Raw genomic sequence first — 23,045 nt, forward strand, 5'->3', positions numbered from 1 at the left:
AATATATTATTGACATCAAGAATTACAGTACACTTTGCACCCTAATTTCTGAGATTCACTGAAATGAAATCTGTTTTCAAGCGTTGGTCCAAACTAATACAATACACTTGACCGAAATATACTGCTGGACCAATGGGATTGCCGGCATTTGTTACCATGACGACTGAGCTCTATCATTTCCTGGGAAGTGTATGCACATTTGAAAAAAATGGAAACATCCCATGTGTAAACATTTATTATTGTGTGTTTTATTACATATAAATCTACTAAATGTATAAACATTGAATACAAAAACACGCATAGAAAATTCACACAATAATGACTTTGAAAAATCCTTTACAAAATAACCAATACTGTTCAGTTCAAAGACACTAGAAAAATCATGCACCAAAGGCAAAACATACAGCGACTATGAAAAGTCTACACACCCCTGGAAAATCTTTTTTTTTTTTTTTTTCCCAGATGTGACCTATAACTTGCACCTTTTGCGAGGGGGATAAAAACAAACAATCGCAAGACACTGTGATTGCATAAGTGTGCACTCCCTGTTATAACTTGGGGATGTTTTTGAACAGCCCGATCACAAATAAAACGAGTGTCAGCACATACGTCACAACTTAATATCTCAGCATCACCGCAAATAAATTTCAGAAGCTCTAGTAGGCTTTTCCTGTCATTTTCCTAGTCGCAAACCATGATTCACGAGGGCGAGTAGACTTTTCCTATTCACTGTTGTATTTAATACAAAGAACAAAAGCTGTAATGAGATAGACATGGCTTAAGTAACGTATCTCCTGCTTACATTGACATACTCTACTCTGCATGTTAGACAATACAATCATCCAATCCGTAAAGTGTAAGGCATAAAAATAGGAGCAGTGATCCAGCTGCCAAACAGAGTGAGCGCGACGTCACATGAATGCTCTATTGTTCACCATTTCCACCCTTTGTGCACAAACTAAAATTACTGTAGGGATTAAACATGTCTCAGAGTGATGATTAAATCCTTCCTAATCTAATGTTGTGTACCAAAAGAGAGGAATGACTTGAGCGCGCATGCTAGCAATTTACTTCCCGAGGCTGCCTACTCAAATTCTTTTGAAACAGATGATAAATGGTTCAAATTAGCGGGAAGTCACATTGGAGGCATTCGAGAAATAAGGTCCTTTTTGTACCGAAGACTTTTCAACTGCTCGGCATTTTGATGCGATGCAGTGAAAATGTACATTGCGACGATATGGAAATCACAAGTTCTGCTACACCTGATCACAATAATGTTATTTCCATGCATAATACTGCTAACAAAAGGCTCTGTGTACTTTTCATGTAGCATTTTTATTTGTGTCCACTGTAGTGGACATTTGTTTTTTGATACATATATTTTGAAGTATTCCGGCTGCCCTACTAAGTCCTAGTGCCCTCAATAGAGGATGTCCTGGAACTAAGTTGGAGTTGAGGAACTTCCTTTAGAATGCAGTAGCTATTTGCTACTATATTGTGGCATAGGACCGCCATTCTGGTGTCAAAAGACAATATTTAAATGAGCTGAGGAGCGTCATTTAAGGAAAAAAAAAAGCCTTGGTTTGCTGAAACTTCTAGGTAAAAAAAAAAAAAGAATTATGTAGGAGTGAATTGAGGAGACAAATTTAGTCAAAAACAGGCCAACCATCTTGTGGCATCTTGGCGCCAAAGAACTAGATTGAAGTAAGTTGAACAGATTCATTCAGATAAAAGTAGTGCTTTCCTGTAGTCTTGGTACCAATGAACTATGTTGATGTGAGCTGAGGCGTTAATTTTTGACAAAAGTAGCCCTTTGGAGCCATTTTTTGGCATCTATGGGTAAATACCAGCATTTTTTTTTTTTTTTTGAGGAAAGCCAATTACCTGCAGTGTTATTCAGCATTTAAAATTTTGCTTTAAACTTCACGTTCACTTGACCTGAATGCTGAACTGCAAAATAATTTCAATAAAGCGCAGCAAATACCACGCCAACGGCCTTGTACATTCACCTCCAAAAAAACCAACAACACTGTTAGGCAACAACAGGTACCAAGCCCCTAGTTATGGCTTGTATCATGGCCGGATGTGCTTTAGTAACAATCTTCACGCGGTGTTACCCGCTTTAGTGCGAGGGCAGCGTGGCGGCGTTGGCGGCGTTCAGCTGGCCCACGGCTAACATCAGGATGTCCTTCTTCTCCTTGTAGTAGCGCAGCTCGCGGCCGGCCAGCCGCGCTTCTTCCAGCTCGCGCTCGGTGGCCGCCAGCTCCCGCGAGACGGTGCCCGCCACGCTCTGCTCGCGGTTCACCCAGTCGGCCGCCATCTGCGTGCGCATGTCGTCGTCCAGCGCCCGGTGCGAGTAGTGGGCCAGAACTTCCTGTCGGATGAACCAAAAAAACTTAATAAAGTTCAATTCTGTTCAAAAGTTTAATGAGATTAGGGACTGTCCAAAATTTGGACCGTGTACTTCACTTGTAAAAACGTAAGCATTTATATGTTATATGATATATATGTTGAAGATCTTTTACTTGATCTTGTGCAAAAACACTTTTCACAGTGATATTTCCCAGCTCGAATTTTCCAAGCTAACTCGGGCCTGAAAAAAAGTGTCATGCGAGAAGCGACGTAATGGCGTGGGAAAAACCCAGGAAGCCGCAATTGCGCCGTTACAGGGTGACGATTGGAAGCATCTGCGCTAAGCTACCTGACGGGAACACTGGCGTTCCCTCATGGCTTTCAGGCTTCCGTTCCAGTGGAGAAGCTGGAAGACGGTCATCAGCTCCTGAACAATCCAAAACACACAAAACTGTGGTTTACCAAGCGCCAATCTGCAAGTGAACGCTTCATGGGAATTATCATCAGTCGGTCACGCACCTGAAATTCCAGCATTGATTTTCCTTTGTTGGATTCCAGCATGAAGCGGAACGCCCCGATTCCCGTGTTGGGGTTATCGGCCTCCTCCCTATTTCCCTGTGGCAAATGCAGAATTACTGGAATGTACAGAAAATCTGCACATTAAATCAATTTAAAAGCGAGCTGAACACATGTAACTGTTACTAACACAGATGTTAATGCAAAGCGAGAAAAATCAGTCAACAAGAGCATACTAGAACAACAAAACTTTATTTGAATCTGATCAGTGTAAATATGAACTGCATCCATGTAACTGTAAGTAAAATACTGCATTATAGCAACTGTAACTAAGGAGCATACATGCTAAAGCAAATCAAGCAAAATAAAAACAAACTGTCAATAATAGTCTACCTGATCAGCTAAACTTTATTTGGGGTTCATCGGAGGTGCTTAACATGAGTTTGAAAGTGAGGTAAACGCATGTAACTAAATGACAGTTGCTAAGTAGCATTAATGCTAAAGCAAAGCAAGCAGAAAACTGTCAATAAAAGCCTACTAGAACAGCAAAACGTCATTTGGATTTAATCAGAGGCCCCTACCACGAGTTTAAATGTCAACTGAACCTATGTAACTGCAACTAAAAGACCGTAACATAGCAACTCGAACTAAGCAACTAACTAGCATGGATGCTAATGAAAAGCAAGCAAAAAACTGTCAATAAAAGCCTACTAGAACATCAAAAATTCATTTAAATCTAATCAAGAGTTTGAATGTGAACTGAAACCATGTAATTGTAACTAAAAGACAGTAACATAAAAAATGTAATTAATTACCAAAAAATAAAGAATTATATAACTTTATTAGGGGTCCAACTCTTGTTTCTTTTAGTCAGACAATGTGAATGTTAAAATTTTTAAATTCAAATTTAAATAGTTAACTTTAAAATCTTGAATTTTTACAATTTCTAAGAAATGTTAAATGTGTATTATATTTATTTTCTGATTGATGATGATTTTGAATGTGGAGTAAACACAACATCTCCCAATGAAGAATATTTTTTTTTTTTAAAAACGACAGAACTCGTTGTTGGCACTGAATGTTTTCACTCTCAAGGACGACTAAAGTCGTTCTTGGCATTTATAGGGATTTAATAATAACTTGGCAAATCTGAAGTGGCTAACTTACATTGAAGGAAGCCAAAGCTTCGCTAACGCTCTTCTCGATGAAGTCGTTGGTGATGCGGCGGGACGGATGCTCGTTAAAAACCGAGTTCATGAGAGCAATCTTGGCGGCGCTGCGTCGGGCCTCGGCCTTGGTGGGACAAAACTAAATAAAACAAAAAAAAGAGAGAGTGGGAATTTACACGTTTGTTTAAGAAAGTCAAATCCGGAAGGAAGGCTGCGTACTTGGAAACTCCCGAAGCAGCTGCCTCCCGGGAGACTGACGTAGCAGACGTACGGCGGGCTGCTGGACGCCACCATCTCGTACACCACCAGCGCCCCGTTGCGTAAGTCGGCGCCGCGGCTCAGCTTCATCTGCCAGAACTCCTGCAAGGCCTCCACCACGTTCACTATGCTCAACAACAACACAAAAAAGCCTTTTTAGGAGGATATAAAAACTCACTCCATGTACTTAACCCTCCTGTTATGTTTGCTTGCAAGGAACAGCAATAATGTCTCTGGGTCACTTTGACCCGGGGCATATTTGGTCACCTAAATTTGTCAGAAATGCGTAAAATCCAAATCCAATATTTTGCCTGAACCAGAGATTTATGATCATTTCTGAAGGACAACAATAATATCTCTGGGTCAATCTGACCCGGAGTTGTGTGTATTTATCCAAAAGTATCAAAAAAAAACACTCAGAAAGTGACAAACGTACTGGATCAATTTGACCCAGGGTTAGGTGTAATTATCCAAATGTTTCAGAAACATATTTAATAAAAAAAGTAATTGTAAAAAATTTTATAAAAAAATCTTGTGATTCTGTTTTTTTCCCCTCAAAAAGAGCATTAATATTCTTGGGTCAATTTGACCCAGGATTTGCTTATTTATCAAAAACTAAGTATTGTTGGTTAAAAAGCAGTTTGTTTTAATCAACAATTTATGTTAATTTCTCAAGAACAGCAATCATATCTCTGGGTGAATATGACTCGGAGTTGTGTGTATTTATCAAAAAAAACACCAAAAACTCGCTCAGAAAGTAACAAAGTTAATACTTGACTTATACCCGTGTATTTTCTTTGTTTCTCTGAAATAGAAATGTGTAATTCATCAAACGTTTCAGAGACTTTTTTTGTGTGTTTAATAATGTTAACTAACAAACAGCAATAATATCCGAGGGTCATTTTGACCCGTGTTTGGATTATTTATCAAAAATGTTAAAAGGAAAAAATGTCAAATCCAAATCCAGTGCCATAATTTTGTTTTAACCAACAATTTGTGTTAATTTCTTAAGAGCAGCACTACTCTAACTTTCAAATGAGTCATAACGTAACAGAAGGGTTAAATAAAGAGTACAAATACTTAACTATCGTATTATGCAGTATTTCTGGTAGTATTTTAGCCAAGGGGCAGCAAACTCTTGGAAATTTGATAACTAAGTGGTTGTGCCATGTTGAACTTTGACATGTCTCCATATGGGTGAAATTTCAGCTCCCTACTGTCTTCTTTCAATGCTCTCCCTATTACGTGAAACGTCTTTGATGTAGTGATAAAATTGAGTAAAATTACAGGCTCTGAAATACTGTAATCTTAAATTAATATGTACAGGCAATTACAGTATTTCTAATACTTTTCGCCAGATTGAATAAATAGAAATTTTTCAATCACTGAATTAAAATACAGATACCTTCGAAATCTGCTCAAGCACACTGACAAAATATTTGACTTGGTTCCTTCCCACCATCATGAATCATGAGGGTGTGGAGCTTGCAAAGGCGCATCTCCAGATTATCATAAAAGTCTGCAAAAGTCAGCAAAAAAAAAAAAGACAGCCATAAAAATATTTTGCAAAGGTCCAGCAGGATGATATGATAGCGCTGTCAAAAGTGACGAATGTTGCCGCGGCGGCTCGCCGCCAATGGGGGCGGCCCGCTTCCTTTTGGATCGTGCATCCAACGCTTGGCCGGATGACATCGGAAGATTTGCGGCGTAAATCACGATGTCGCCCAGGCGACTTTTCCCTAGCCTGTAATGATCATCCACATGCCTGCTATTTTAACTATTATTATTCAGTAGCCGAAGCACCATGTTTGTTTACAGTCAGTGGACATTTCATTAGGTACACCTGCAGTAACGATACACACAAAATGTCCTAACATTCAAAAACGTGGATCACCAAGACGAGATTTAGAAATAGTAAACTCGAAAGACAATAAAAAATACATAGTTAATATTTGATAATAAACGTGATCATTTTTTGATAGGCAAAATGTTGTGTTGATCTAAATGGCTTTAGAAGCTTATTGATCGCTAATGTAATCTCTGTTTAAGCTTTAGTAGCTAATCCTTTAATGAATTGGAACACATGTCACACTGAGTTGAAAAAGGACTTGAAATCAACACACTTGGAATGTAACTTTAAAAAAGATTTTTAAAGGTGTCATTTTCAGGATGAAAGTCGCGTGAAAAGTGTTTTTTTTTTGTTTATTCATGTTAATATATTTCACCCCCTTGAAAAATGTGCAAAAAAAGCACCTGAATCCTAAACTAATATCACTTGAGTAAAGATCTTTAAAAATTGTGTAAATTAGCAAAACAATGTTTAAAAAAAAAGGTCAGATTTTAAATGTAATGATCGGAATTAAAAGCTTTTTTTTAGGAGTCGTTAATATCTTGGTTATCATTCATATAGAATTGAATGATCTGAGTGACATCGTATTCCAGATCCGGAAATGTAATTGAGGTGAAAGACACTAAAATATATGTATATTTTTTTACTGTAAAAGACTATAAACGTCATAACAGACTCCCCCTCGTGGTGAACAAAAGAATAACTGAATAATTTCAAAACAACAAGAGTTGTTTTGAAATAACAAAGTTAGGGGAAATGCATGCCAACTAAAGTAGACCTCTTATTTCAGAAATTTAATGACGTAAAAGTAAGACGCCAAAATATTTTTTTTAACTGTGTAAATCTGTAAATGGTATAACAGACTCCCTCTAGTGGTAAACAAATGAATCACTGAAATGGAGATTTTTACGACGTTATTAAATAAAATAGATATGTGCATTACGTTTTAATCTAATGATTATTAAAGTGCGACTTTCTTCTTTATTGGCACACGTAGTCATTTTAAGTGGATTTTAAGGGATTTGGGGGTGTCCATGAAATAATTTCTCCGTAGACCCCAAAAGTTTTATCGGTCTAAAAAGTGTGTGAAAATGTGCCGGAAAAAAAAGTGCTTACCTCGACCGTAGCCTTGCGTGTGCTTGGCAAAACTGCGAACCACCGCCTCCACCGCCTCCTTCAGTACCGCCGGGTTCCCCGGGTTGGAGTGGCCGGCGGCGGGGAGACCCAGTCCGGCTCCCCCAGCTCCGCCTCCGCCTCCTCCGTACAAGCTGTGGAGCTGCAGCGGCGGCGGCGGGGGCGGAGGCCCCGAGCAGGCGGCCAGCGACGGCGGCGACGGCAACAGCGGGGGAATCGGCGCCGTCACCCCGGGACGGAGCGACGACGAGGAACGGAGCGTCCCGCCGACGCTCGGCCCCGAACCGAAGCCGATGCCCGGTTGGAGCCGCTGAGGGCGAATATGGACCGGGAGAACGTGAGATTCCATCGTCCGAAACGCGACGTTCGAACCGGATCCGAGAGGAGTCGGTGCCGAGCGAGTAAGCGGTCGCTTGTGGGTTGAAAAAAGGAAAGATTTAAAATAAATTGTCCGTCTGGAACCCTGAACTGTACTTGACTGTTGTTCTGGTCTGCATCCTGCTTGCCTGGACTGCTGGTCGAGTTGCCTTCAGGGACCCCACGTAAAACACACGACCAACCAATAAAACATTAAATACGAGCTGTTTTCTCTCAAGTTGCACTCAACAAAACGAGATAGCAACATTTAAGTATATTACACACAGTGTTACACGCAACATTTAACTTGTATCTAATAAAAATCATTCTGTTACGTGAAGTTCTCAGTTCACCGATTTTTATACATGACGTGAAGGCAGCACTGGAAAGTCAGAAATATTAGGCCAAGAAATTTGAGCCCCCTCTTGTTTCGTGCAGTCTGCCCAACAAATGTGCCTCATTCACCACAACTCTACACAATGCACCATGTTTTCATTTTACACTTCATCCCGACGTGGCAACAGAAGATTAGCATAATAGCGTTCAATGTTTGAGACCACCAACTTTGTGATGGAAAAAACAGGAGGAAATGGGACCTGGCCCCATACTTACCTCCCCCCACATGTCTTGTATAAATGTTCATTCTTTCTGCGGTCTGGTAGAAGGCCAGAGAAGAAAAGATGGAACATTGTTTTGAAGAGATCCACATTGCGATAGATGATGTCAACGCACATATCTGGTTCCATTATGGCCTCCATTTTGGCTTGGTTTCGGAAATTCTGCCTCCGAAGACAGTTTTATTTTACAATCTGTGATTTGGCATTGTGTATCATAAACAGATGCACAAAAACGTTTCAGAAATGTGATATTTTGGTTCGAAGCAGCCATTTTATGTTAATTTTTTTGTTCGTAGACAAAAATGAAAAATTCACATCCCAAAGAGAGTTTGACTGAGCAGGATCAAACTTAAAACAAAGTAGACACATAAAAAAGTCTGAAGAATCCATTCTCAAAAAGATAAAATGCGGTATTTTGGTCAGAATTGCCCATTGTTTTTTTTAATTTAAAAATTTAGCACCAGGATCAAATTTAATAGCATTGTGTATGTTTTGGTTTGAAGCAGCCATTTTATGTTAATTTTGGGTAACATCTAGAGAGTAGGATAAAATCTCATAGCATTGTATATCATGAGTATGTATCATAAGTGGAAAAAAAGTCTCAAAAATCAATTAAAACAGTGTTATAATTTGTTTTGAAGCATTCATTTTAGGAAATTTTGGGTTCAGTACATCATGGACAAAAATAAAAAATTCAGTCAGCGAAGACTGAACTGTGCATGATAAGCAGAATAGCTTCTCAAAAATCCATGACCAGAAAGACACAGGAAGTCCATCATGTTGTTTTTGAAGCGGCCATTTTAGATGCATGGAGGCCATTTCCAATTGTACTGCAAACACAAACTTGTCTGAAAGATTCTGCCCAATTGAAACCCAAATTTAACCCAAGTCAGAAGCGGCCATTTGGATCAATTCTAGGTCAAACGAGTTCTAGGCTAATTATTCGAATTGAGGTACAAAACAGAGACCTGATTTCATAGAGAAGTAAAGCATGGACACAGGCTTGGCATATAAACTATTATTAACTAAAACCTTGTCATGAATATAACAACTTATATTACGTCACACAATTTCACAAATGATTCTGTTCACAACCCGTAAGATGAAAACATCAACAAAGCACCACACTGGTGCTCCAGACTAGCTAGGACTAAAAAAAAAATGCTGCGCATTCCCACAATTCCCCTCATCTGGCTTACATTAAGAAACTTCAGAGCACAAAGAAGGATTTATCGGCAGAGGTTTTATTTACGAGCACACGTGGGCTTCTGGCACTGAAGAAAAAAAGGGCAAGAGTGTGATCCACAATTAATGACTTTACAAGGAGCCATAAAGATATGATAGGGAAACGGACACCTGGCAACCAAAGGTAGAAGGTTTAGGTCCACATGCTCCTCAGGTTAGAGCAATGATGCGTATTTCGGATTAAATCGCATTACATAATTGAGCCTAAAATAACAAAATCCCAGCAAAAACGTTGGAGGTTAATATTTACTACTATGAAATGAGCATTATATAGTACTTAGGAGAAGCTAATAATCACAAAATACACAATTTGCGATTATTTTTTGATGCTATAAACGGTCAGTTACAGGTCTTTTTTTCTGATGCAGATATTTATAAGACACGAATAATGGTGTGGTTTGTGATTGTTTTATGACACTATTAACTGATTCAGTGCTATCAAATGTCTGACCTTCCTACTTGAAAAAAATAAACAAGAAAATACATTAAAATCCTTAGAATTAATATCTGGAGTCTCAAAAAAAAAATCAAAATATTTAAAAATGTAAAATACGAATGTATATGCATATTTTCAAGCCAATTTTATATATAAATCACGAGTAAAAATTGTTACTAATTATTTTATATACTAATATATATATATATATATATATATATATATATATATATACTAATATATATATATATATATATATATATATATATATATATATATATATATATATATATATATATACAAAATTATATAAATATTTTCTTGCCAATCTTATATATAAATCACTAGTAAAAATTGTTAATTATTTTATATACTATATATATATATATATATATACTATATATATATATATATATATATATATATATATATATATATATATATATATATATATATATATATATATATATATAAAGGCTTTAGTAAATTATTCTGAAGAAAAAAAGGGCAAGAATGTGATCCACAATTAATGACTTTATTTATTGACTTTATTGAATTTTCTGTAAGAAAATTTTCTATACTAAAATATATATTTATAAATATAAATATTATATACACATATATACACATATATATATATATATATATATATATATATATATATATATATATATATATATATATATATATATATATATATATATATATATATATATATATATATATATATATATATATATATATATATATATATATATATATATATATATATATATTATTGTTATTATAGAAAATTTTCTGACAGAGATAAGTTGCACTTAACTATGAATAATAATTCACTAAAGCCTTTATGAGAGCTAAAATGGTTCCTGGTCTAAATAAAGCCAAAAAAACAACTGACGACTTCAACGAGGAAATGATGCAACGTGTTTTATCAGGAAGCTGATGTGGCAGGACTAAATGTACCGGCCCCTGCGTCATCATTCACTGACAAGTCATCAAGTGTTTCATTTAATCAACATGATAAGACACCTCCGCACACTCCCACACACACGCAAACACACACGCAAACAAGCATAAACACAACAGTTGGACTTTGCTTCACTTTGGCCAAGTGGCACTCGCAGCAACAAGGGTCACGGCAATGTGTTGTCAGTGGCGCAAATCTTCCAATCGCTTTTGAGGATCAAAATCTCATCCAATCACAATCAAGAGCACACACGCTGCCCCCAATGAGGGGCTATAAGAAGGCTTTCCACCCGGCAAGGAGCTACCATCATCCGGTCCGAATCCTCCTGTGCTACAGGTATGTTTTATTCAACTCGTCATCAAGATCTCTTTCATAGTTTGAAATAGTCAAATATTCTCACAATATTTATTCTAGCACCTAAAGTTAATCCGAGGTCAATTTAATGTGTCGTGATTGTTAAAATAAGATTGATGTGAATCCAAAAGGGGCTTCGCTTGGTTAAATAGAACGGTTAAATCGCCACAATGGTTGCGCCAACTAAAAACAAAAATGAAGCGTTGCACAGGTAAAAATCTTAATCATAACTCTTAATCATAACTCTCACAGTAATTGCAGAATTAAAAAACACGAGTTGCGCAGTGAAAAAAAGGTCTAGAAAATTTAGCTACCGTGAATCTCACAAAAAAAAAAAATCAACAAGCTGTGTGGGTAAAACAAATTGACTACAATCTCACAAAACCAACAGTAAAATAAAATGCTCATTAACTGGGCAGTTAAATCCTTTACTACATAAATCTAAATGAGATTATAAATCTTCCAAAAATTGCAATGGTCACAAAACTCGCATAGATTTGCCACTATAAACTAATAAATTAGTTTCGAAAATAGTGTAAATCTCCCCAAAAGTTACATAGCTCAGAACAAGACTACCATAAATCCCAAAAGGTGGAACAGACCAATTTTACAGACATTGCAGATTAAAGTAAGTTTGCATAGTTGAAAAGTAAATTAAAACACAAATATCAGAATAAAATAGTCATAAATCTCACATAAATTGTGCTAGTTATTGTAAATCCCTAAAAAATTGCACAGGATGAAATAAGATTGCCGTAAGTCTTCCAAATTTGCGCAAGTTAAACAAAAAATGCAAACAAAAAAAAAGTCAACTTTTTTTGTGTTGTTTTGTAGGCCTCATCCTATCAGCAACCATGAAACTCATCATCGCCGCCTTTGTTGTGATCGCACTGGCTCAAGGTAGGGCGGCACTCGCTTAAATATAAATGCACCATTTTTTTACCCTGCCAAAAAAAAAAAACTGACAGAGATGTGGTTTCCACAGGGAGCCTTGCCCAGGACGCTAGCGACCTGGAAATGATCAGCCAGAAATTTGAGGAGATCAAGAACAAAATGACGGAGGAGCTGAGCAAGCTGATCAACACTCAGGAACTGGGCAGCCAAGCTCAGTGAGTAGACATTTGCAGCCAGTGAACCGTCGCGGTATTGTGACCATTTTTCGGTCACTTTCTTCCACATCATTTGCTAAATTTTAGCCAAGGGATGGTACCCTCCTGGTGGATAAATCAAGTGGTCTTCACTATCTAGGTGAAATTTCAGCTCCCTAGTGGCTTCTGTCAAGGCCGTCCCTTTGATGCTGCTACCTTAACCGTTGGGTGTCTGGGATTTTTTCACTAGCCTGGCATCATTATCACCCAATTTGGGCTGGCTTTGAAAGGGTCATAACATTGTCAAATATATAGATTTTACTTTGAACCCCTCGAAATGTTCAGTGGTATCTCACCTATCCATACATATATATTTTTATATTTTGTACAAAAATTGTAAAATTGCGATAATAGCAAAAGTGACTATTATATATTCTATTGTAACTATTGTATATTCATTGAAATTTGAATATTTATTATGTCAGAGAGTATTATGACTTTTGAAGACTTTTGAATTATGGGAGTCCAGGCTAAGCCAATCATCGAAGTCATTGAAAGGCTTGCAAATGTCCTAAGTTGCTGTAGAAAATATTAATGCAAAAATCAGGAGAAAATGCATGATAAAAAAAAAATCCGGTTTTTAATCAATTTGACAGTATTTCCAGTTTTGAATGGCAGTAAATGAGCCTGACATGGGCTTAATTTGACACCTATAGGGTGTACCTCTTGACCTCCCATTTGCAATCATTTAGAAGGGCCCGCCACGTGCCATATCGAAAGTCATGTTTTGACAATCTATGCAATATTTTAGTCTCCTAGTGTTTTTTTGTATGCTTTCGCTTTGATATCACACATCAAAAACATCAAGAAGCACCAGTTGGGTCCAAATTTCCCCAGGGGTTAATGCTATCACCAATGGGAATTGCCATATATGGGCAAAAATATCCTGGTTGGTTGTTTTTTTTGGTGGTGGAGGCACTGATGTCATCCACGCATGTTTCAGGGCCTTCCTGGAGCAGCAGAGAAGCCAGTTTGAGCCCATGGTGACCAAGGTCCAGGAGCAGATGAGGGCAGCCGCCGCCAGTATGCAAGAGCAGATCGAGCCCATGACCACCAACCTCCAGACCCAGATGCAGCCCATGGTACAGAAGTTCCAGGAGCAGATGGAGGCCATCCTCAAGCAGCTGACTGAGCAGGCCAAGGCCCTGACCAACTAAATTAAAGGAACGTGCAGCTATCTTCTACCATCATGGACTGACTGTCTCCTACACGTGTTTCCGTATCTTTGTGACATGGATGATTTCATCTCCAAAACCAAAGTGCAATAAAATCTTGAAACACATCAGCTTGCCCTGTTTTCCTATCAAAGTAGTAGCCCGGACTCAACTGCAGATGGAGTGTGGCATCAATCGGGGGTGAGGAGTTTCGATACTCAAAAAGCATAAACTCATGAATTTTTCATCCAGAAAACCTTCACGAGGATCGTGTTAGATCTTCACCCAGTTTAAATGCCATTGCAAAAAAAAAAAAACATGCCTCATTTAATCCATCAAGAGAAAACCAAAAGATGAAGACATTTTTTTCTATTTATAACACAAAAAAAGTCAGTCATCCACTTGAAGAAATTAATGCCTCTCTCAAATAAATGACACTTATTCATAATAAGAGAAACAGTTGATATTTGCATTTGTTCACTGATCAAAATAGCTTGCGCAAATTAATCCATCTCATTCGTATTATGAAAACTTTACTTAATTGTAGCTATTTTTTTCTCAAAAATAGATGCCAGGTTTGAAGAAATAAACGAGTAAAAACAGGCTTCTCGTGGCACAAAAAACAAAATAGAAGCACACTTTTGTTTAAAATAAAAACAGATATTTCTGAAAAAGTAAATGTAAAACCACTTATTCTTATTAGGAAAAATATATGCTGTCCATTCGACCAAATAAATGCCTCTTATTACTATTAGGAAAAACTGATTATACTGATCCACTTGAAAAAAATGAACGTCTCGCTCGAATAGACTCCTTTCCTCAAACAAAAACAGTGATTTTTATTTCCATTAAAAAACAAAACAAAAAAAAAACAATGATTCAACTGACAAGTCATCTATCAATCGGTTTAACATTTGACAGAAAAAAGAGCCACAGAGTGGGATTATTTACTACATGAGCATACGGAAAAAAATAATACAGGCTTTCTCATCTTAAGTGTACAGCGTCAACATTTCAAAGATGTATAAATATATATATGTATATATAAATCAGTAGAATAGACTCACTTTGAACCCCCTTCATAGAAAAATATTTCAAGTTTGCCATTTAATTTACCTAATCAAGCTCATGGGCATTTTGGTTATATTTGATTTTATGGTTTGTTTGCATGTATATTTTTTTTATGTTGTTTACATGTATTCTAATACTTTTGTTTACTTGTATTCCATTTTTCATTCTGTTTACATGCTTTCTGATTTTTTTTTTTATTTTATGTTGTTAACCTGTTGTAATATTTTCTTTACTTATATCCAGACTTCTCATCTACTCACTATGTTTTCTGTTTACTTCGGCGTGTTTCTTTTAGATCCTTTACGGCCATCTGGGCGTCATACCTCGAGGACTCCCATCGGTCTGTGAGAAAAATCACAAAACCTGAACAATAAAGCACCTTTTACACGTTTCTTTTACACGCAGTGTTTTATATATTTTATAGTTGCTTTTAAATAAGCTGTCTGTTAAAATTGTACTGTGATGGCCCTACCTCACAGTGGAGCATCAGTAAGCCTTCTGGGAAGACTCTTTGGCCTGATGAGCCTGAAGGACGGCCACAGCTTCATCCACCTGCAAGGACCATATTTATTTTGTGGGTGAGAGAGAGAGAGAGCAAGTGAGAAAGAGAAAGAAAAAAGAGGGAGACAAAGAAAGACAACATAGAAAGAAAGAGAAAGAATGAGACATAGAAATACATACACACAAAGTAAACGACAGAGACGGAAGCTCGACAGAGAAAGACAGGAAAGAAAGAAAGATAGAAAGAAAAGAATGACAAAGGCAAAAAAAGAAGAGACACGGAGGAAAGACTGAGGGAATGAGAGTGAAAGAAAGCGAGAAAGCAAGAAAGACAGACAGAAGGACACAGTAAGCGAGAGAGACAGAGACAAAGAAAGAGAAGAGAGACAGGGAAAGAGAGGAAAGCATGAGGGACAGACAGAAAGATTGAGACACAAAGAAAGAAGACAGAAAAAGAGGAAAGATTGAGGGGAAATATTGAGAGAAAGATTGAGAGAAAGAAAGAGAGAAAAAGAGAAAGAAAGAAAGAAAGAAAGAAAGAAAGAGAGAAAGAAAAGAAAGAAAGAAAGAAAGAAAGAAAGAAAGAAAAACAAAGACAAAGAAGGCCACGTAAGAGGAAAGATTGAGAGAAAGAAAGATATAGAGAATAAGAGTGAGAAAGTGAGAAAGAAAAATAGAAAGACAGACAAAGACAGACAGACAGACAGACAGAAAGAAAGAAAGAAAGCAGACAGACAGACAGACAGACAGACAGACAGACAGACAGACAGACAGACAGACAGACAGACAGACAGAAAGAAAGAAAGAAAGAAAGACAGAAAGAAAGACAGAAAGAAAGAAAGAAAGAAAGAAAGAAAGAAAGAAAGAAAGAAAGAAAGAAAGAAAGAAAGAAAGAAAGAAAGAAAGAAAGAAAGAAAGAGCGAGAGTTCACCTTTGAAGTGAGCGACTCCGGGGACTCGAGCATGTGGAGCAGCTCGGAGTTGTCGATTTCCAGCAACATGCCGGTGATCTTCCCCGCCAGGTCCTGATGCATGCTCTGGATGAGTGGGAACAAGCACTCACCTGGACCACAAACACACAATGCTCATTCGGATGCCGCATTGCAAAGGAAGAAGAAAAAAACAAAACATGCTATATAACAGCTAATAAGTTTCATGTTGGGAGGGGCAGGCTTACCCAGCATCTGCTTTTGCTCCAGCGGGGGAGCGGCGGCCAGCACCGAGGCCGTCAGAGGCTTCGGAGTATGGCCCGTAGGCTGAGGCCAGGGGGGAAAAAAAAGCAGGAAATTCATGATTACGTGCTCAACTCATTCGATGCCAAGGACGTATTTATACGTCTTAAGAATCCAGACATTCAATCCCAGGCACATTCATGAGACGCTGTTGAATCAACATATCATAGTTGCCAGGGCTCAGATAACGACCAATCGGCAGACTCATGTCAGGTGACATTCTCAGGATGAGCTATGATTGGTTGTTATCTTAGCCACCCCTTAAAATGGACAAAACGCAAATATTTGGATCTTTCATGACACATGTGCTATTTAAAAGTTTTACCTTTGTAGGCGGCATGTTGTTCGAGGGGCCGCGGATTCCCGTGGCGAACTTGTACTGAGGAACCACACACACGGGGCTGAGTGGGGAATCGGGTCGGGGACTCAGAGTCTGGGACCCTGTGAGGATGTCTTTTTAGAACCGGGTCGTACTTTTAGGAGGACGTTGGGATGAAAGAGGACTGACCCGCACGCTGGCCGGACATCCCGCGGGCGCTCTGGGAGGCGGGCCGCGGCGATGTAAAATCAGGCGGGCTCGGCGCCGAGGTCCGCACGGCGGCGGACACGTTTTGGTAGTCTACACAAGAACGGCAGATTACTTTGTATCGGATTCCGGCGCCGTGTCGTAAGCGGGTACCTGCGGTGGCCCAGCGGGGGCTCGGACACAGCTGCGCCACCTGGGCAGCCGGCGGAAAGTAAGCGGCGGTGCGGTTCTGCGCCTGAGGAATGGGCCCGATGAAATAGGCCGGTGGGGGCGGCGCCGCCTGGTAAGGGTTGATGACCGGGTTGGGCACGGGCCGCGTGTTGGTCATGCGCTGGATGTACTGGCGGGTCAGGTAGGCCTGGCGCTCCTCCTTACTTTGGGCCAGCGCCACGTACAGCGGCTTGGTGGCCACGATGCGACCGTTCATCTCCGCCACCGCCTTGCCGGCCTCCTCCGGAGACGAGAAGCAGACGAAGCCGAAGCCTTTGCTGCGCCCGCCCTGTGTCATCACCTGGACGCATTCGGACGGGGTCGGCGATTAGGAGACAGGCGGAAATGACGGCGGCGGTACCTTGGCGCTGGTGATGGCGCCGAAGGGCGCAAACTCTTTTCGCAGGCACTCGTCGTCGATGCTGTCGTCAAGGTTCTTCACGTACAAATTGACGCCCTGGGGACAAAATTCAACTCATTCACTGCCAGGTCAGTTAAAAAAAAAAAAAAAAAAAATTATATATATATATATATATATATATATATATATATATATATATATATATATATATATATATATATATATATATATATATATATATGAAACTGGGTTTAGCAAGGGTCATGGAAATTGACATACTGTATTTTCCGCACTATGAGGCGCACCGGACTATAAGGCACACCCTCAATTAATGACATATGTTAAAACTTTTTCCATGTATAAGGCGCACCGGATTATAAGGCGCACCTTCAATTAATGACATATTTTACAACTTTTTCAATCACAATATAGTAATACTCAAAGTAATAACAATAACAACTCAAATAATAACTCTAAACTCTCAATAGCATAATAACTCAATGTCAATATGAACAACTTTGTTCAACTGTAAACACACAAAAGAAACAGGTAAAGCTATCATTTTTTTCCCCATCTACGAATCCCAATTTCAATATCCATCCATATATAAGGCACACCTGATTATAAGGCACACCATCATCTTTTTAAAAAAAAAAATGAGGCTTTCAGGTGTGCCGTATAGTGCAGAAAATACGGTAATTATCTTTCTCGGGCCACATAAAATAATGTGGCAGGCCGGATTTGGCCCCTGTGCCTTAAGTTTGACACCTGTAGTCTACTTTAACACAAAATCGTGCGCCATGTTTGGTTATGTTTTTAGGAGGTTATATTGTTATGATGGAAACCGACCTGGTAGCGCGAGATGCGATCTTGCTTCATCTGCTCAAATTTGCGCTTGAGCTCGGCCTGGCGTTCCACCTTTTTTTGAGCGCGACTGACGTAGATCAGCCTGCCGTGGAATTCCTTGCCGTTCATCTCATCCACTGCCTAAAAAGCAAAATGTTAGGATGAGCCAAACAAGTGTCATGAAAGAAAAAAAAAAATAACGTTGACAATGTGTTCCCGCCATTTTGTTTTACCTTCTGGGCGTCCTCGTGCCTGGCGAAGCTGACGAAGCCGAAGCCTCGACACGAGCCGTGTTCGTCCGTCATAACGCGGACGCTGGTGGTGTTTCCTAGGCGACACACATCGGTACGGTATCGAGTCAGGATGTTCAAAGACACGTCACGGAGTTGCGGAAGGGCCTCGCTCACCGTACGTCCTGAAGATGTCCCTCAGCATGTTGTCGTCCACGTCGTCGCCAAAGTTTTTTACGTAGACGTTGGTAAACTCCTTGGCTTGGACCGCCAGCTCGGCCTCGCGCTCTTTGCGGGATTTGAAGTGGCCCACGAATCTGATGAGACGGAAAATTCAACGGGGAAAAAATTATTCCCTAAAATTTAGCTGCTCCCACCTAACTTACAAACCTATTTTACACTTGGAGCATGTGTGGGTGAAATTTTAAGTGTGGAAACGTTATTGCCTGTATTTTAACTCAGTCAATGCCAGGAATGTATTTTCACGTTTTTTTAAGGGTCCAGACATTAAATCCAAGATACTTAAGTTTCAAATCGATACTTAACCATCTAGTGACGTACATTTTTCGGTCCTTAATAATCTTGCCGTTCATCTCCACGATGGCTCTTTCGGCCGCCTCCTGAGTCTCAAAATGCACAAAGCCGTAGCCTTTGGAGCCGTTCTCATCACACACCACCTACAAGCAGAAGGAAAGTCTTCCAATACAGTAAAAGTGTGACTTGAGAGTTTCGTTTTATCAAGTATTGTTTACAGTTTATGAATGCGGGCCTTCAAGAGCATGATCTTGTGCAACGATTCGCAAATGTCTGATATGTGAGATTTTAACACTTTCTGCAGGCATCATCAAATGTAACACTTTTTAATGCCCTGACAGGAAGTTTTGTTTCAAATTGAGAGCAAATTAATTGGAACATGAAGCAACTTATTGCTAATTTGCATTAAATAATGTACAAAATGTGATCTGGCTTTATATTCATTATTTTTACATCCAAACATGATTAACGCTAATTTGTTCGTACCTTGCCAGACAAGATGTTGCCGAAGAAAGAGAAAATGTCGTACAGAACGTTGTTGTCGATGGAGCGATCTAAGTTTTTGATGAAGACGTTGCCCACGCCGCTCTTCCTTAGCGATGGGTCCCGCTGCCACCACATGATGCGCATGGGTTGGCCCTTGATCAGGTCAAAGTTCATTGTGTCTAGCGCATGTTCGGCTGTGAGAGAAAAATCATCAGATTCATATTAAAAAGCTTTATTTTAAGTAGGAACTAGCATTTATTCATTTTATAGTCACCCCAGACTGGTCATCATCCAATCCCAAGGCACATAGACAAATAAACACATTACATTCGCAATTAAAGGCATTTTAGAAACTTCGTTTTAATGTGTGTGTGCAGGGTCTAATGTTGGATAATTTCCTTGTGAGAATTTAATCTTGGATTAATGGCTCGAGAGCAGAATGTGGCTCTTTAGCGCCCCTGAGTGGTTTCTTGGAGCGTTTTCAAAAATATATAAAAATGGAAAAATATTGTGGAGACTGTACTTTTTGTTTTAATATAGTTTGACAACACGACACGGACATTTAGAATTGTTTTCCAATGCTGTACAAAAAATGCAGAGTAAATATGAAGTTTCAACAATGTCATCGGATTATTTTTATTATGTGTCATGCCTGGCAAAACAGCAACAAAAAACGCCGGGTACGTCATATTAAACGGGTAAAAGTTCAGTTCTGTCATAGGCGCATGATTAGGTAACAAATTGGCTTGTTTTTGTAAACTCATTTTAGATTTTTTTTTTGTTGCTGAGGTCCGAAGACGACGTTCCATTTTTTTCGAATCAACAAAATAAAAAGGACAACAAAAAAATCTGATTACCTTTTTGTATTTGTATAATTTCACCAATGCAACAAATTATAATATATTAATATTGTAATGCAAGTAAAACTTAAAGAGCACCGTCGTAAAGCAGAGAAGTCACGTGATGTCATTGTGACCAGGAGGCGCCTGAGGGAAAAGTGATCATCTAATTATAAAGGCTCACCACTGTAGTAATTTATAGCTGATATTGACACTTACAGCACGTTTTGTCTTAATTATAAGGCTTATAGTATTTGGTGAGAGAAGTGGGGTACAACTACTGGGTGTTAGCCAATCACATTCCGCCATGAGAACATTCACAACAAAGTCAAATGTAATGCCTTGGATGTATTCAACAAGCATGTTTTTGTAATGTATGAACAATGTATAACTTCCCATGGCAGGATTCGAACATGAAACCCGCAGAAATACCCAGTCATTAGTCATTATTGTTATTTACCGTCTGCAAGCTGCTGGAAGTTGACGCAGGCGTATCCCAGCGAGCGCCCGGTCATCATGTCACGACACACCCGGATGGATAAAATGATTCCTACCCGGCTCAGTCTTTCATACAGCAAAGCTTCTGTAACATCTGCGTGCAAGTCACCCACGTACAGCGCTGCCATTGGTGGACACCCCCCAAAATATGACCTTTTTTTTTTCTATTTAATGCCCGGGGCTGGGACCGAAAACTTTTGTTTTCTACAGGTTGATTACCGAACCCCGGGCGTAGATTTACTCCCGACCGGCGTTTAGATTTTTTTTTTTTTTTTGATTAGCCCAAGTTGCCAAGCTTCGCCGGTTCCGTGTAATGAACACTCGTCACAATTGTCACCGCCGTCGATTGATGGCAATTGGCGCTTTATTACAACGTAAAAAAGTCACAGAGAGACGTTAGTGTTTGTGGCCTACACGTCAGGCGACGCGGTTTTGTGTGCTCGCCCGACTTTTTGAAAGGCGACTAAATGACGCGTTTTCGGGACGATTTTTTTTTTCGGAAATGTGGTCATAATATTAGGCACACTTAAACACACTAATAAAGGCCAAATATCCAACAATTTGTAATTTGAAAAATGGCCGTTGCGTAATTTTGGAAGGTGCATTTTTACACTATGTATATACAACCTAATCAGTGACGATCCAAGTGTTATATATACAACAATTCATGCACTCAATCACATCTAAGGACAAAATTAGTGTGTCCAATTCACCTGTCTTGCATGTTTTTGGAGGAGGAATCCAGAGTGCAGAGAACCCACGCAGGCTCGGGGAGAGCATGGAAACTCCACACAGGAAAGCCGGAGTGAGGGTGATTTGAACTCGGGTCCCTGAACTGTGAGGCCAAGATTTTTATAAATATCACACAAAAGCAAATAGCCAGATAGCCTATAGAAAATTGTTCACCATCTCGTCTCAATTTACTAACAAGTTGATTTATAGTATAAAGTGTGGGCCTTGAAGTGGTTATTTAATGATCAAGGATTGTACTGTTTATTCATCTCTTTTGTAAAAATGTGCAAGTTTAAAGTGTTCTTTACCTTTCGCATGGATTTTGACTATTCAGGGTCTCAGAGACGATCTTTTTTTGTGGGTTCTCCCGGAGAAGAAAACTGAAGCAGAACCCTAGGAAACATTTCAAGTCGAGATGTGAATTTTTTCATAGATATAAACTGTGGTAGCATTTCCTTGTAGAAGAAAAAAAATAGCTTTATATCTCAAAAATAGGGGAGGCTGTCTTTGAAATGAATAAATAGAGCTTCCCAGGGCCAGACATTAAATCAAAAGTGGAACCTTGGACCTTCAGTGGAATTCCAGGCTTTAATGCCAAATGTAGAGAAGGATACATTCATGCACATAGGACTAATCTCTTTTCAGTTTTCGATGCGCAAATGGAAGGTCGTCTTCAACAATAATGTGTAGCTCCAGATAGTGGAAAAGAACCATTTTGGCTTCATGTCAACTTTTACAGGCAATAGTTTCCTTCCTCCCATGTTCCACGCAAAACTCAAACACACCTGCACCAAACTTGAATTCACTTTTTTTATGGTACACAACACAATTCAATCCCACTGATCAGCTATTTTAACAGTATCAAAAAAAAAATAACCAAGTAACAATTTTACTTTGTAACAATTTTACTTTGCTCCAAAACAGCAACTTACCAAATACTTGAACGATAGCGACATCTAGTGGCCAAACGGTAAAACTGTTCGATTCCCTCCAATTATGTTGGCATTTCATAACCACATCGCTAATACCTGATTAATATTGAGATTTGATCAAACGCACACATTCAGACTAAATGTAGAGTTTACAGGATATTTATCAATTTAGCGTAAAAAAAAAATGTTGGAGGCTTTAACTGACCACTAGAGGTCAGTGTTGTAAAACTAAATGAACTAAATTCATACGTCGTGACGTTCTACGTCAGTGCAACCGTAAATCAAGGAATGTCATGTTGACAGCACGCAACTTTTAGCCCCTGTGGATTAGTTATAGGTTGCAGAAAAACTTATTAGAAAAATTCCATAATTAGCATGTACTTTTGCAGGTTTAAACAAAATCGTACCATATCGCAGGTAAAACATTGCAAAGAACGTAGAATGAATACGAACATCTACAACTCCTACCAATTCCAAAAATCCGAGAAG

The 23,045-nt window shown here is 38.9% G+C and overlaps 3 protein-coding genes across 5 annotated transcripts; 1 reads left to right on the forward strand and 2 right to left on the reverse strand.

Annotated features, from left to right (window-relative positions):
• Nucleotides 1–219: 219 nt before the first annotated feature.
• On the reverse strand, nucleotides 220–7,792 carry lix1l (limb and CNS expressed 1 like). Its single transcript, XM_088405667.1, has 6 exons — nucleotides 7,261–7,792; nucleotides 4,257–4,420; nucleotides 4,036–4,176; nucleotides 2,872–2,967; nucleotides 2,702–2,779; nucleotides 220–2,374 (listed from the first exon to the last, which is right to left on the reverse strand). The coding sequence occupies exons 1-6, from the start codon at nucleotides 7,625–7,627 to the stop codon at nucleotides 2,123–2,125; spliced, it is 1,098 nt and encodes a 365-aa protein (XP_088261793.1). The 5' UTR covers nucleotides 7,628–7,792; the 3' UTR covers nucleotides 220–2,122.
• A 3,347-nt stretch (nucleotides 7,793–11,139) lies between these two features.
• LOC148406292 (type-4 ice-structuring protein-like) lies at nucleotides 11,140–13,687 on the forward strand. Its single transcript, XM_088405213.1, has 4 exons — nucleotides 11,140–11,239; nucleotides 12,092–12,157; nucleotides 12,243–12,366; nucleotides 13,349–13,687. Exons 2-4 carry the CDS (start codon nucleotides 12,112–12,114, stop codon nucleotides 13,560–13,562), a joined length of 384 nt encoding a protein of 127 aa, XP_088261339.1. The 5' UTR covers nucleotides 11,140–11,239; nucleotides 12,092–12,111; the 3' UTR covers nucleotides 13,563–13,687.
• LOC148406293 (polyadenylate-binding protein 1A-like) lies at nucleotides 12,962–22,956 on the reverse strand. Of its 3 annotated transcripts, XM_088405210.1 has the most exons (15): nucleotides 21,933–22,956; nucleotides 21,606–21,727; nucleotides 19,556–19,749; nucleotides 19,097–19,212; nucleotides 18,713–18,852; nucleotides 18,539–18,633; nucleotides 18,309–18,446; nucleotides 17,460–17,555; nucleotides 17,042–17,399; nucleotides 16,871–16,981; nucleotides 16,688–16,803; nucleotides 16,308–16,386; nucleotides 16,063–16,193; nucleotides 15,103–15,182; nucleotides 12,962–14,972 (listed from the first exon to the last, which is right to left on the reverse strand). In XM_088405210.1, exons 2-14 carry the CDS (start codon nucleotides 21,670–21,672, stop codon nucleotides 15,117–15,119), a joined length of 1,707 nt encoding a protein of 568 aa, XP_088261336.1. In that variant the 5' UTR covers nucleotides 21,673–21,727; nucleotides 21,933–22,956; the 3' UTR covers nucleotides 12,962–14,972; nucleotides 15,103–15,116. The 3 variants fall into 3 exon arrangements, with proteins under 3 accessions (XP_088261336.1, XP_088261335.1, XP_088261334.1); XM_088405209.1 differs by lacking the exons at nucleotides 21,606–21,727; nucleotides 21,933–22,956 and adding an exon at nucleotides 20,855–21,228; XM_088405208.1 differs by lacking the exons at nucleotides 21,606–21,727; nucleotides 21,933–22,956 and adding an exon at nucleotides 20,855–21,231 and having other exon boundaries at nucleotides 16,871–17,399.
• Nucleotides 22,957–23,045: the final 89 nt, after the last annotated feature.

The sequence above is a fragment of the Hippichthys cyanospilos genome, chromosome 21 (assembly GCF_059441005.1).
Source record: "Hippichthys cyanospilos isolate Australia breed blue-spotted pipefish chromosome 21, RoL_Hcya_1.0, whole genome shotgun sequence".
Lineage (NCBI taxonomy): Eukaryota > Metazoa > Chordata > Actinopteri > Syngnathiformes > Syngnathidae > Hippichthys > Hippichthys cyanospilos.